At 53.1% G+C, this 14281-nt stretch overlaps 2 protein-coding genes across 4 annotated transcripts in view; one reads left to right on the top strand and one right to left on the bottom strand.

Annotated features, from left to right (window-relative positions):
• The window catches only part of CDIP1 (cell death inducing p53 target 1), a 22040-nt gene extending 13975 nt beyond the window's left edge, over nucleotides 1-8065 (bottom strand). The window contains exon 1 of one of the 3 annotated variants that reach the window (XM_065684103.1): nucleotides 8001-8065. The gene's annotated coding sequence lies outside the window, so the exon portion shown is untranslated. The other 2 variants (XM_065684104.1, XM_065684105.1) reach the window with 2 other exon arrangements.
• On the top strand, nucleotides 2251-14281 carry C6H16orf96 (chromosome 6 C16orf96 homolog). The gene is made up of 18 exons (XM_065685819.1): nucleotides 2251-2280; nucleotides 3927-3970; nucleotides 7573-7640; nucleotides 7808-8050; nucleotides 8137-8627; nucleotides 10064-10168; nucleotides 10472-10552; nucleotides 11038-11094; nucleotides 11213-11354; nucleotides 11691-11776; nucleotides 11983-12093; nucleotides 12266-12430; nucleotides 12654-12769; nucleotides 12994-13056; nucleotides 13147-13236; nucleotides 13404-13431; nucleotides 13564-13921; nucleotides 14059-14281. The coding sequence occupies exons 1-18, from the start codon at nucleotides 2251-2253 to the stop codon at nucleotides 14139-14141; spliced, it is 2361 nt and encodes a 786-aa protein (XP_065541891.1). The 3' UTR covers nucleotides 14142-14281.

Raw genomic sequence — 14281 nt, 5'->3', positions numbered from 1 at the left:
GGGGCAATAACTAATTAAGCAATTGGAAAGCTTTTTTATTATTAGTTTAAATTCTAGTTTGTACTTTCCCCTCACCTGTGAAAGTGAGCAGAGGCAGCATCCAAAGTCACACTTAGCCATTTGAACGAGAGTGCTCTGCCCATTAGCTCCTCAATGAGAGTCACTGTGTCACCTGTGTCATGTGGACATGGCATGAAGAAGTGGTCCTCACCTGGACCTACACCTTGCAAACTAAATCACTAGAGAGCCAAGCACAGCCCCTTGGAATTAGAGGGGCTAAATCAAGGAGGGTTTAAGCTTTACAATAGACATAGCATAGCAGTCTAACCCTCCACACTCATGAGAGTGCTGTAAAAGAAAAGCTGGTGCTGTGCAAAGATTGCAGCCCGGATCATGCCTGAGAGAGCTCCTTTGGTACAAGAACAAGAACACCCCAGATGGCATCCAACAATCTAGGATGATTCAGAAATCTGGGAACAAGTTAAAATCAGAGGGAAGCAGAGCATTAAGACAGGCCAGAGGAGGAAAAAAAAGCAAAACAAAGCAACACAACACTCCCCTTGTTCCTATCTGTCAGGAACTGCTGTCCCAAGAATAGCCTATTCAGAAACCAGAAAACTCAGAGAGCAGCAGAGAAGGGCTGAGTCATGGCCATCTGAAAAAAAACCAACACAACAAAACAACCCAAAAGAGATGGAGAGAGAACATGGACAGCAGCTGTTCCACATCCTAGAGATACGAGCAAGTCAACCCAGAACATACTAGCCAGTCTTTATTTTTAAAAGCTCTGCAGGCACATGGTACAGCCATAAAAAGCAGTTGACTCTCCCTCTGCTCCTGGGATGCAAATGTAGCCCTGGTTTGAACCAGGCTAAGTTGGTGGTGTTTCCCAGACAGGACATAAACTGCTCCCCATCTATGCCCTGATCTCTGCCTTTATTTGTTCCTCTACAACATTAGCATCCCAATAGCACAAAGACTTCCAGGCTGGGCAAATGCTTTCTATAAGGAAAGTGCAGTTCATTTCAAGATGCTACTAGCAGAGGGTGAGGAGCCGTTTTCCTTACCCACACTGGAAGTGCACAAGGTAAAGCACAACTTGGGCAGGTTTCCTACAATAGCCAAGGAGAACACAAGCACTCCCACCTCTCAGCCAGCCTCAGCGCTGCCTGTCTTACCCCCAGTAAGGCCAGGCTATGGTCAAGTTTTGCTCCTCATGTCACAATCTGTGTTCTGTGACCTAAATGAAATCAATTTTACAATAATTCTTGCTGGGGCAATAATCTTACTCACCCATAATCTAAAAGATTATACCTTCTTTCCAGCTGTGGGAGGAAGCACAAGGGATTTCTGAGCAATGAGGGCTTATTTTTAATACAGTTCCTCAGCAACTCCTTACGAAGTGTATCTTTTCAACCAAATAACTGCTTCAAAACATGTTTGGAAAAAAAACCCTTTCAATTCATTTTATCTTGCACTGTGAGATACTGTCAGATTAAAGATGATAGTCTCAGATTAAAGATGCCAAGGTAAGAAGCAGGAAGACCCTCAGAGTCCATCCCTGCAGAGAGCGGGCTGACCATGCCCACCATCGCCAGACTCTGGCAGATAACCTGTGTTCACTTGTGACTGCGCCTCATTCACCACAACTTGTCTCAATAAAAGATTCAGTTGTCAAATGACGTAAGTCAGTCCTTCCTCTGTAAGGATACTTTCACCAGATACCATCGTGGGACATCAGTGATCACAAAACAGTAGTGGCTGAGATCTGGAGCGAGGCGGGAAGTACACTATGTCTACACATGTAGCCCAATAGCAAGAGAGAGCAAGCCTCTCTGTTTTCCTTTTTACATCTGCAAAGTCCTTTTAAGGAGTGGGCTGTATTTGTGAGCAGTATAAACCAGGGGGGAAGCTCAGAGAGCCTGACATACTCCTCCGCAGTGGTTAAAGAGCCTCTCCCCGCCACCTGCACAGGTCCCCACATCTCCCACTGCCCATCCCAGGCAGGGCAGAGGAATGTGTCCTGCTGAGAAGGCAGCTCCCACAGACCTAACCTCAGCTCTGGGACTTGCTGGGATAACTGCAATGCTTTCACACATAGACCCAGCCTTTGCACTAGCTGCCAAAATGGAGCTGAGGGAAACTGTCCAAAAGCAAACAGGCTCTCATGGCTCAAATTGCAAGTAAAATTACTTCTGTCTATGACCATGCAATGCAAGGGGATAAAAAAAGATGAAATATGGCTAGAGCATGGAATGTGCATGGGACGTGCACATCATGGTAAGATGTGATAGATGGAATTTATGATTGTAAGATGGAATGCAAGATGAAACAGGGTAAACTTAAAAGCTAGAATGCTCCTTCCAAAAGCACATCTTCCAAACCTGTACATAGTAGTCAGCCTGTTAGGGTAAGGTAGGGAAGATTTTCTTCCTAAATGCAGAGACTGGGTATCAAAGGGTTGGTGACGTACACCATAGGGAATGTACCTGCACACTGGTTCAGGGCAGAAGGAGCGCCATCTCAGCACAAATGTTTTAACTTAAATTCTCCTAATCTGTAAGAGAACTGGGTATTATTCCATTTTCTTATGTATAAAGGAAGCAAAGGAAACATAGAATCATAGAATAGTTAGGGTTGGAAAGGACCTCAAGATCATCTAGTTCCAACCCCCCTGCCATAGGCAGGGACACCTCACACTAAACCATCCCACACAAGGCTTCATCCAACCTGGCCTTGAACACTGCCAGGGACGGAGCACTCACAACCTCCCTGGGCAACCCGTTCCAGTGCCTCACCACCCTGACAGGAAAGAATTTCCTCCTTATATCCAATCTAAACTTCCCCTGTTTAAGTTTGAACCCGTTACCCCTTGTCCTGTCACTACAGTCCCTGACGAAGAGTCCCTCCCCAGCATCCCTATAGGCCCCCTTCAGGTACTGGAAGGCTGCTATGAGGTCTCCACGCAGCCTTCTCTTCTCCAGGCTGAACAGCCCCAACTTCCTCAGCCTGTCTTCATACGGGAGGTGCTCCAGTCCCCTGATCATCCTCGTGGCCCTCCTCGGGACTTGTTCCAGCAGTTCCATGTCCTTTTTATGTTGAGGACACCAGAACTGCACACAATACTCCAGGTGAGGTCTCACAAAAGCAGAGTAGAGGGGCAGGATCACCTTTTTCGACCTGCTGGTCATGTTCATTTTGATGCAGCCCAGGATACGGTTGGCTTTCTGGGCTGCGAGTGCACACTGCCGGCCCATGAACATAACTACTACTAATGCAGAATTATTCTACTAATCACAACAGGTAACAGAGAAATACATTACTTAAGTTGCAGGGAAAGCCCCAGCTCACTTCATTCTGTGATCCTCCTGGATTTCATCATGTGAAGTCAAAACACACAGAGCCAGCAGCTGTTCTTCTCAATTCCTAAGATGCTAATTACATTGCCATCTTTTGGGGTTCTTTTTTGTATTTTCTTTTGCTAAATTCAGGCTTGCTAAGAGAGTTCAGATTAAAGGTAACTGGACTAACGTGTGGCCCCATACAGGGGATGCAAGGCATGAAGTGGTTTCCTTCCTACTGCCATTCTTTACCTAGATCTGAGACCAGCACGGGCCTCTCAAACAGCCCTTTCCACCACAACAAATTTTAGACTGCAGCCCTGGAGCACCTCTGAGCAAACAAGCCCAAAGCAAAACTGTAACAGCCACCAAGAGTTTCCTTGAGTGTTTCATGCCAGAAAGTAAGCCTGCCCCCCCACCCCCACCCCGCTTCAGAGACGTTATACTGCTGAGGAAATAGACTGTGATTTCCTACAGCACCTATGCTAATTGTGTTCCCTTTGATCAGAGGAGATATGTCCTTTGCAGAGCCTGTAAAGATCTAACATTGCTTATGAAAATTGCACGGCTGCTCTCCACTTGCAGGATGAATGCCGAGTGCCGATTGGGAGCAATAGGAAAATAGCAAGGTGAGTATCACATCCCCAGGTAGAAGTTGCTCATCATGTGGGGTTTTCTTTAAGGAAAAAGAAGGTACATACACATCTGTGTTCACAAATGTGTGCACTCAGATACCTTGTTCTAAATCTTCAAGAGAGTTGGTTTCAGGCTAGAGTACTTTGCCCGCGTAACAGTTGCAGAATCAGGTCCTGGAAGAAAATCCAGCCAAAACCCTCCAACAATTTGCAGAACAACTGAAGTTGCTACTGCAAACCATGACTTTTACTGCATCGGAGAGAAGGGAAAAGTACTGTACAGTTATAATCTTTCCTTTTAGGACACCACTGGCTGCTGCTAAAAGCCATGAGGCATATCAGCATCTATTTGCTGTTTTCCAGCTCTCCTGTCCTCCAAGTTTTCAGCAGCTTTGCCTTTATCAGTCTGGGAGAACACCACCTTCTCATCACAGTTTGACGAGAAGTCAGCATATCTGCCTAGAAACTTGAAGGTATAGTCTGCCTTTGTTATTATTTTAACCTCCATACTATGCAAATATCATTGCCTCCTTGTTTAACCTTGCAGCCACCAATCTCTTCCTTGGCTTAGTGCAAAGCTGAGTAAATGTGAGCCTGCACACTGGAAAACTACCACACGTACAGAGCCGTGGTAATAACAGCAAAAGCAATGCAAAGCCCAGTGCAGATCCAGAGCAAAGAACTCTATTAAAAAGAGTTAGAATCATAGAATCCTAGAATAGTTAGGGTTGGAAAGGACCTCAAGATAATCTAGTTCCAACCCCCCTGCCATAGGCAGGGACACCTCACACTAAACCATCCCACACAAGGCTTCGTCCAACCTGGCCTTGAACACTGCCAGGGACGGAGCACTCACAACCTCCCTGGGCAACCGATTCCAGTGCCTCACCACCCTGACAGGAAAGAATTTCCTCCTTATATCCAATCTAAACTTCCCCTGTTTAAGTTTGAACCCGTTACCCCTTGTCCTGTCACTACAGTCCCTGACAAAGAGTCCCTCCCCAGCATCCCTATAGGCCCCCTTCAGGTACTGGAAGGCTGCTATGAGGTCTCCACGCAGCCTTCTCTTCTCCAGGCTGAACAGCCCCAACTTCCTCAACCTATCTTCATACAGTTAAAGAAAAGTAGGTTTTTTCAGTCTAGGATATGCTCTCATGATTAAAGCAATTGTAAGAAATCAAATGTATGACTCTACAATGTTACCACAAACAGGCATAGAACACCAAATTTCATACTTCTCTTTACCCATAAGGAAAAAAGTAGCCTTGGATAAGAGCAGATACTAGAAGTCTGTGTATCTCCTTCCAAACCCACTCATCTTCATACCAGAAGATCTTTGCATCACCACGTCCTTTAAATATGAGTATTTATTTGCTAAATTCACATCTGAATGGGAAAAAAAAGGTAATATTTTACATAATGAAGTTGTTTTCATTCTTTCTCTCGCTATGTTAGTGAGTAACACTGGCAAAAGGCACACTTCTGCTGATGACAGTGGACCAAGTGACCAGTGTCACTAGGTGTCCAATGTGCCAAAGACCCAAAACTCCCTGAAACATGTACAGTGTGGGAGTTGTGGACAGCCTGGCCCCTGGCTGAATGCCCTTCAGCTACAGGAATGCATTAGCTGTGCTTCATCCACAAGGAAAGCAGTGGCCGCGCTTTGCATCACTGTGTGATTTCCCACACTCAGAAAGCACGGCTGATTAGGAACGGAGCTTCAAAACCACGCTCATAAACCAAAACAAGGCACTGACAGTGACACCCTCCCTTCTCTCTTAACAGCATTTCCAACCAGAACAAAAACACGAGGAAGTGAATTTCAGGTGCAGGACCTGTAGAGGGAACACAACAAGAAGCTCAGCATGGTCATCCATCTGTTTAGGAAGGGCTCAGGCTCTGAAAGAGAAGCTCCCTCTCGATTAATTGTCCCAGTCACACCCATTGCAAGATCTTTTGGTACTCAGCATACAAACACGCACATCCCCTCTTCCATTACCTCCCTGAGCAGACACAGCACCCATACCACAGCAGCTGGGGAGGACTGAGCACGTTTGCTCCACGTGGCATCACTCAGGACATCTGGGGACATTGCTCCATCACCCTACCGTTGCTACCATCCCCCATCTGTGCCCAAGCCATGCCACTAGATAGCCTCACATCAGTTCCTAAAGTCCTCACTTCCCTGGCTCTAAGCAGGAATTCCTTCCTCACGTAATGCCTAGAGAGAACAGCACAGCTACACCACTAAATGCTCCCAGGGATTTTCTGGGGCGCACAGACATCGCTACAACATTTAGACAGAGAAAACTTTGGGAAAGGGAAGTTTTCAGCCTGTGCTTTCCACACTGACCCGAGCTCCTTTAGTTCCTAAAAGTGAATGAATGACATACTATGGTTATATGCTACACTACGTAATACTCATTCTAGTTCCCCCGATTGCCTATTCCAAACACACACTCTGGAAAGCAGAAAGGAAAACCCCATTTCAAGCACAGTTTGAAAGGGAACAAACAGCAGGCTATGTTGCATATTCACAAAGTGTTTCTCAGCTAGTTCTACATTCAGCCCAAACCCCCTATAATTACCATTTAAAACAGCTCTACTTAAAATCATTGTGCCTGACCTACTCAACCACCTGATGTTTCAGGCTTAGCCAGGAATGTGACAACTGCCAGTCCCCTCCCCAGTTCTCACCAATGCAAGCACATCTCCGAGCAGCTTTTCTAGCGACACCTCGGACCAAGGGGCACCCACCTAGGCCTGCAGTGACTTGGAGAAGTTTAACCTTGAGCATGACTCCTGCAGATGATCCAGAGGATGTTGGCATGGCTGTGACCATCCCAGCCTGCCTGTTTCCTGCTCTCCTGCACAGACCTGGAGCTCTTCCTGGGATCGCAAACCCCATCCCTCCATTTAGCAGCAGTCACAAACCAATGTGCTCTTCATAAATTAACAGAGTGCTGCCTTAACAGCTCCTACGCTTTTGGCTCTCCAGTCCCCTGGGGAGGCAGAACCTAGGTCTCAGCACTCAAGTGGTTAAAGACTTCCCAGGCTCTCACTAACATTTATTCACTGATATTTGTTATGCTGCAGTACCCATTAGCTGTATGAGGTCTCCTCCTTTCACAGGGATCACACTGCCACTGTGCTGATGGGCAATGCCATCCCCATCATCATAATTTCTCTTCCTGCTTGTAAACACACCCAAACTTCTTCTATCTCCTCTAAAACGGGCTCATCATTCCTGACCACTTAACGGGCAGTTCCAGCCCAAGCTCATCTCTCCCCATCAGGGATGACTGCAAACACACGCACTTGTACCTAGGCCTGGCTCCCTCCTCCCAGGGATCTGTCATGGTAACGGGTCCTATTTGCTCCTCTCATAGCAGTACCCTGCAGGCAGCTCCCCGCCGTCCTCTCTGCAAGCTGGCACGACGGCGGCCGGGCTGGAGCGCTCTCCTTACAGCCGAAAGCCTTTTCCCGAGTACACGACCTCACTTTCCATCCGATTGAATTTCACCCCGCGCCCGCTGCTCCAGCCCTCCAGCACACCCGATCCTCCCATCCCAACCCTTCCTCCCCGCACTGCTGAGGGTACAAACTCAAGCTCTGTCTGGTTTTGGTCGCACGCTGCGGCACTTCGTGGCCGCTGCGGACAGCGGTAAAGCCCAGTGCAAGTCCAGGGGCTGCCTCCCCCTCTCCCTGGCCCGTACCTCTCCTCCGCAGCAGGCGCTGCAGGCACACAGAGCACAGAGACCTTCCCTGCCTGGAGCCGCGCGGTCCTTCCTCAGCGCATTAACCGGGCACTGATTTCCGCCCCTCCCTCAGTATCAGCGGCGGACGGTGCAGGGCTCCTGCGTGTGTCCCCTCCGTTCCCAGCGCCCCCACGCTCCAGCCGGCCCCGCTGTCACAATGCCGCCGCGGCCTGCCTGGGCCCGGGGGCACGGAGCCCACAGTCTCCCTCGCCCGGCCCCACCGCTCCCCGGGGCCCGACCCCCCCGGCGGCCTGGCAGGGACGCACCTACCGGCAGCCGGCTCCCGGCCGCTGCTCCGGCACCCACCAGCTCCGGGGCGGGGCGGGGCGGGCAGCGGGCGGGGCCGGGGCGGGGCGGGGCCGTGCTGAACCCGCCGCGGGCCGGGGGTTGCTTCTCACGCAGGGCCGTTTGCGGCCGGGTCCGCAGCCTGCGGCCCCGCAGCGGAGCGCGGCCTGCTCCCCCGCGCCAGGCCGCACCGGCACGGGGCCTGGTCCCGTCGTTCTTCCCCCGCCAGGCTGGCCCAGGACGGGGACAGAACGCCGGGGCCGTCGCCAGGCAGCGTCCCCTGTGACCTCACACCGGGGATCCCACCAGCGGCCACGGCCCGAGGCTCCGCTCGGGCGACCGAAGGCAACATGAGTCTCACCATCACGCTGGCGGACACGGTCTCCAGCATGGCCAACGGCGGCAGCGCCCAAGTCGGCAGGCTCTGTGTCCTCCTGCCCGGGCCCCTGGAGCACATCCAGCTACAGGAGGATGGGCAGGACCAGGGGGGTCTCCATCAGCCGCCGCTGAGCCGCCCTGGAGGGACCCTGGGCACCACAGGCACCGCGGAGCAGCAAATGGCACAGCTGAAGAGGAGAATAGAAGTGACTGAGGAGGGGATGACAAAGGTGAGAAGCCACCCTCAGGATGGTGCTTGGCCTCGGCAGGGCACCAGTCACGTTGGCACATTGCTGCTGGTGTCTTGCTGGTTGTGCCCTACAGTGTCACGGCACAGTGTGCCTGGTGGCCCTGCTCAGTATGGCGTCCTGCCTGCCTCGCGCGGTGTCCTGTCCTACACAAGCACCCTGCCCTGCGTGGTGTCCTGACTTTGCCTTGTGCTGCACTACCGGATACACTGCTCTGGGTGACATCCTGCCCCACACAGTGCCCTGCCCTACACTGTAACATGCCCATGTCATGCAAACATGCTGGCCCAGGAGCAGGGAGCCTGGCAAAGCATGCTCCAGTGGCCCCAGGTTCACTATGGGGACTAACTACAGAGCAGTGTTTTAACACAGCCACTGGCCAAAGGTGGTTTTGGTCACTTCTCACCTGCTCCTGGGGCTCCAGCGGTGCTTGCTCTGAGGTTTAAGTCTGTTGGGTCCCATCTTGCCCTGGCAACTGTGCTTGGGGGACTGGGGATGCCCTAGGCTGTTCTTTCCCTTTCGTTTTCCCTTTCCCTTTCTTCTTTCCTCTTTCCTTTTACCTCCCTCTTCCCCTTTCCCCTTTCAGTTTTCCCTTTTTCCTTTTCCTTTTTTCTTCTTCCCTTTTCCTTTTTTCCTTTTCCCTTTCATTTTCCTTTCCCTTTCTTTTCCCTTTTCCCTTTCCCCTTTTTTCCTTTCCCCCTTTCCTTTTTTCCCTCTTTCCCCTTTCCTCTCTCCCCTGTTCGTTTCCCTTTCCCTTTATCTTTGCCCTTGCCTTGCCTTTATCCTTCCATTCCTTTCCCTTGCACACAGTGAGTGTCTGAGCTGTGAGTGACAGCAGTGCTGCCTTGCAGACAAGCTTTTCCCACTCTGAGGCAGAATCCTGTGGCAGACATCGCCACTGCACAAGTTCAAACTGTTTGGCTGTTCAAGTTTAGGCTCTAAGTGGGGAACACAACATGTAACATCAATGCCATCTTCCTGGCTTGTGCCACACATTTCAGTGCAAGGATGAGTTGTGCCCTGCTGTTGTCTTCATAGGCAGCATGTGGTGCTGGCGCACAGCAAACCCAACACTTCACTGCCTGTGAGACCTGGCAGTCCCTGTCTAGTCCCAACTCACCTGTTGTGACCTTGACTTAGAGCACAAGCACAGAGCAAAGGGAAAAGGCTGCAGCACTTAGCCAGGGTGAGGCACTGGTGCTGGGGCACCTGTCCCCTTTGAAAGTCTTTCACTTCAGTCGGGGGCAGCTCCATGGGCATGGCTATGGGATGGACAGACAGCTGATGCTGACAGTCATGTTGGGCCCAAGACATCCCCAAGCTCCAGTCTTCGCTGTGCACTGCTTAGCTTCCTGTTGTTCCATGTCTCCCAGAGCCTGTGGGGACCCAGCATCACTCATCAAACCTGTGTTTCCCAGGTCATGGACATGCTGCAGGAGATGCTCACCGCCATCTGCTCCCTGAAAACCACTGTCGAGGGCTTCGAGGGAGAGCTACATCTCCTGAAGGCCAATTTCCACAAGGTGCATGCACAGAGCTGGGACAGTTGCTAAAGAGCTCTCAGCAGAGGGGTTGGGGTCCCTGGGCACCTGCACGCATGGTGAGGGTGCACAGGGTGACAGGGATGAGGTCTGGAGCTCGAGCTCTCTCCCATCCTAAGGCCAAGCTGGAAGACAGGGGATCTGCCCTGGGACCCAGGGGTTTCAGATAGACACTGTCTGAAGCCATGGCTGGGCACTGCCAGTCCCTGACTGTCCCTGCTGATGCTGATCCTCACCATTCCCAGCCTTTGGAGATGCTGACCCCCCTGATGCCTCTGTTAACAGGCTGGTCTGGAGGAGATGCAGGAGCAATCAGTGCAGCAGGACCAGTACAGCCACATCCTGCAGAGCATCCTGGACCAACTGGTGAGTGGGAGGAGTCCTCGCAGAGGCTGGGAGCAGGTGTCTGTGGCACTATGTGCAGAGACTCAGCACCCAGACCCTGGAACTGTCCCCCAGCTGTCCGGGCCCAGGCTTTCACAAATCCTCATGGAAAATACCCTCAAGCCTCCCAGAGGCTGCCCTGGCTGCAGCAACCTGCCTGGGCAAACATCTGGCCCCACAAAGGTTCTTCTGGCAGGGTCTGTGTCACCCTCCCACCAGAGCACCAGAGCAGAAACACCCGTCTGTGGGTGCCCTGGTATCCTGGTCACCATCACTGCTTTTTTCCCTCCTGCAGTGCCAGGAGGATTTAACTGTCTAGATTGAGGCCCTGGGAGGCATGCAGTGCTGGAGATGGGATGGCACTGGGGGTGGTGGCAAGGGTTGGAATCTGCCTCCCCATCCCAGGGGCTGCCCAGGCTCTCTCCTCCCAGAGCAGGGTGAAAGGCTCATTCCCCTCCTGTTTGCAGGTGGAGGTGCGTCAGGAGCTGGGCCGGAGCTCTCTCCGCAGGGTGCCCACTGGTGAGGTGCGTGTTGGTTCCTGGGTGCCAAGCTCCTTTGCTGGGGGCTGGCAGTGCTCCTTGGCTCTGGAATGGCACGGGGCTCTTCTCTCTCCCCTAAACCTCCGGGGCTGTTTCATTTCAGAAGCCTTCCAGCTGGGAGTTCAGTCCTGAAGCCTCACAGGAGCTGGGCCAAGAAGCCTCATGCAGGCTCAGCTGGATGCTGGAGCAGCCTGAGACTGTGGAAACCCATGTCAGTCCCCATGAGAGCCATCTCCAGCAACATGGTGCGCACTGACATCCCCACCATGCCGGGCCACCATTCTGGGTTGTGCAGCCAGACTCTTGCCAGCACTGGTGGATGGCAGCACCATACTCAGCCATCCCATCTGGGTCCCCAAAACACTGCAGCCGCCCCTGTCCCTCTGCCTCCCTCCCAGCCACACTGGCATGGCTGGTGGGAAACAGCCTATGACATCCTAGTGCTGGCCGAACATGGGTCCTGGCAACAGTGTTGGAGGGACTCCACAGCCATTAAACAACCTTGGGTTTGAGATGGTGGTGTGCTGGGGGCCTGCAGGAGCCAGTACTGCTGGGAGCAAAGCTTCAGTATCTGTTTTCAGCAGAGTCAATGACCTTGGAGGACGTTGCTGTCCAACTGGAAAAGGTGCTGAGTGAGATAAAACACCGGCAGGATGGAGCAGACAAGGTGCTCAGCTGCCCAGCCTGGGGTGGGGACACAGTGCCTGAGGACCTGGGAGCTGCAGCCCCACACCCTGCTTGCCAGGGACAAACTGGGGCATCTGTCAGGATGTCCTCATAGCCACTCACTGGGGCCACCCATAAGCATCCCTACCTGACCCAGGTCCTGTATCCACCCTGTTTCTCACCAAGGGCCACATTTGTCCTCCCCAGGGCCTGGATTTTGGCAGGGAGGTGCTGGGCCAGGTGAGACAACTGCAGAAGCAGTGCACGAGGCTGCAGGAAGCTGCGGAGCGGCTGTGGGGTGACACCAAGGACACCCAGGTGAGCACTCGGTTGGGTGGCTGGTGGCATGTGGCAGTTGGTGGTGGATCACCCAGCTATGAGCATGGTGCTGCTGGAGCAGGGCTTGGGTGTTGTGAGTAAGCAAAAGCATGCAGGGGTGGTGGCAGGGCTGGGGGTGCACAAGGGATTGCTGTCACCATGCCCTCCTCAGAAAACAGACAGTGCTGCACTGAAGACCAAAGTGAGCCAGGAGGAGCTGCAACATGCCATGGTCCAGCTGAGTGAGATTATGCAGGACCTGCTTCAGAGGATGTCCCAGATGGACCAGGACACACAGAATGCCCTAGAGAAGCTTCTTAATGAGATGGACTCCAAGGTAGAAGTGTCACCCAGAGAGTGGTACGGATAAAAGGATGCACCAGGCCAGGGAGCATCCCTGTGTGGGGAGGGTGAGCTCTCAATCTACCGACACCAATAAATTATCATTCTTGTGCCATGGCTGACCCTGTGTCCCAGTGTGTCCCCAGTGTCCCTCAGGGGCAGCAACATCCCTAGAAATAGGTCTTGCATCCTAACGAGCTCCCCTGCCCTCTCTGCAGCTGGACCATGTGGCACTGGGTCCCCTGCAGGCACAGCTGGAGCAGGTGAGAGGGCTCATCCAGCAGTGCCTCTGCCAGGGACCCTGCAATGCCAGCCGTGCTGCCGGCTTCAAGAGGTGAGGGCTGCTGTATCCCCTCCTATCCCACTCCGTCCCATCCCACCTTGTCCCCTTCCATCATCTCCTACACTGCCCCGACCCCTCCCATGCTGTCCCATCCTCTGCTACTGTCCCATCCAGACACTATGTCCCACCCTGGCAAGGGGTGCTGGCCACCCATGGGACCTCACGCCATCCCTGGGTTGCTGGCAGAGGCCTGAACAGCTGCACCTGTGTTGCAGGCAGCTCTCTGGTCCAGCAAAGTGCATCTCCTGCAACAGACCCCTGGCCATGCTCCCAGCACCGTGAGTACTGTGAATCCCCCAGGACAGACCCCCACTTGTGTGTACATTAGAGACCACTGCCTGACTTAGCCTTCATATCCTCACCTGCAGGCCCTTGGTGACCATCCGAAAGACCAGCCAGCTCCTCCAGCCCCAGCCAGCCAGCACCTCCAACTGCCTGGCACAGCAGCTGCCAGAGAGGTGAGGTTTGCCAGGCACCACTGTGTCCCTCCTTCTCCCTTTGGGGTTCCTCCCCCAGGGCAGGGATCACCTACATTACCCTTCCTGACTAGGGCCAGCCAGGGCCCTGGAATTTCTGCCAGGCCACTGTCCACCTCCACCTCCCTCATCACCATCTGTCCCTGCAGACACCCAGCAGACTTCATCTGCAATAACGTAAGCTCCTTATCCATGTGTCCCTGTGCTCTGGAAACCCACTGAGCCCACCTGTACTGGCATGGCAGGAGTGCTGCAGGCTGGGCACAGCCTCGAGGTACCTCCAACCTCATCAGCTGCTCTTCCCTGTAGAGAGAAGTGGATATTTTGGGCATAGATGGGGTCATCTACAAGGGCAGGCTGAACTCATCGGGTACCAACACGACCACCACCATGGGCAAGGACTTCCCACGTAGGGGATCAGCCCTGGGACATCGCATGAGCTCTGGCCAGGCTGTGCAGTCACATGAATGTTCCACTGTCAGCGCCTGGGACAGTGCTGTGCCACTCCGTGGCAAAAGCATCAGCAGCCTCTCATCTCGCTGTGCGAACAGTGTCTCTGCTTCTCACCTTGAAGCAATGAAGGACCCACAGGCCCGCACCCGGCACACGACAGAAAAGACAGTCCGCATCCCCAAGTATGGCAGCCACTATGTGTCCCCATACTCACGTGAGTGCCCATCCTGTTTGTCCCCTGGGCCACCAGCCCCGCTATATGGCCCCAACCTGCTGCTGAGCACTCCCTGAGAGGCTCCCAGTGGTGTTGCTGGGGGTGTCATGCCCCATGCAAGGCTTTCTGCTTTGCAGGTGCCGCCATGCAGATGAAGACAAGCTCTTTGGGGGGCCGGCGGCAGACTGCCATGGGCAGCGGCAGGACTTCAGGTCTCTGAGCTGGTCAGGGGCTGTGAAATGGTATGGGGATCTGGGGAGTGGATGGGCAACACCAGGGCCTCAGGGAATGGGTGGGGTGAGTGCCACACTGCCCTGGCAGCTGCTCTTTGTATGGGGTAACACTGCAGACCATAAAGAT

This window comes from Lathamus discolor, chromosome 6 (genome assembly GCF_037157495.1).
Source record: "Lathamus discolor isolate bLatDis1 chromosome 6, bLatDis1.hap1, whole genome shotgun sequence".
Lineage (NCBI taxonomy): Eukaryota > Metazoa > Chordata > Aves > Psittaciformes > Psittacidae > Lathamus > Lathamus discolor.
This window is presented reverse-complemented; position numbering and strand designations above follow the sequence as displayed.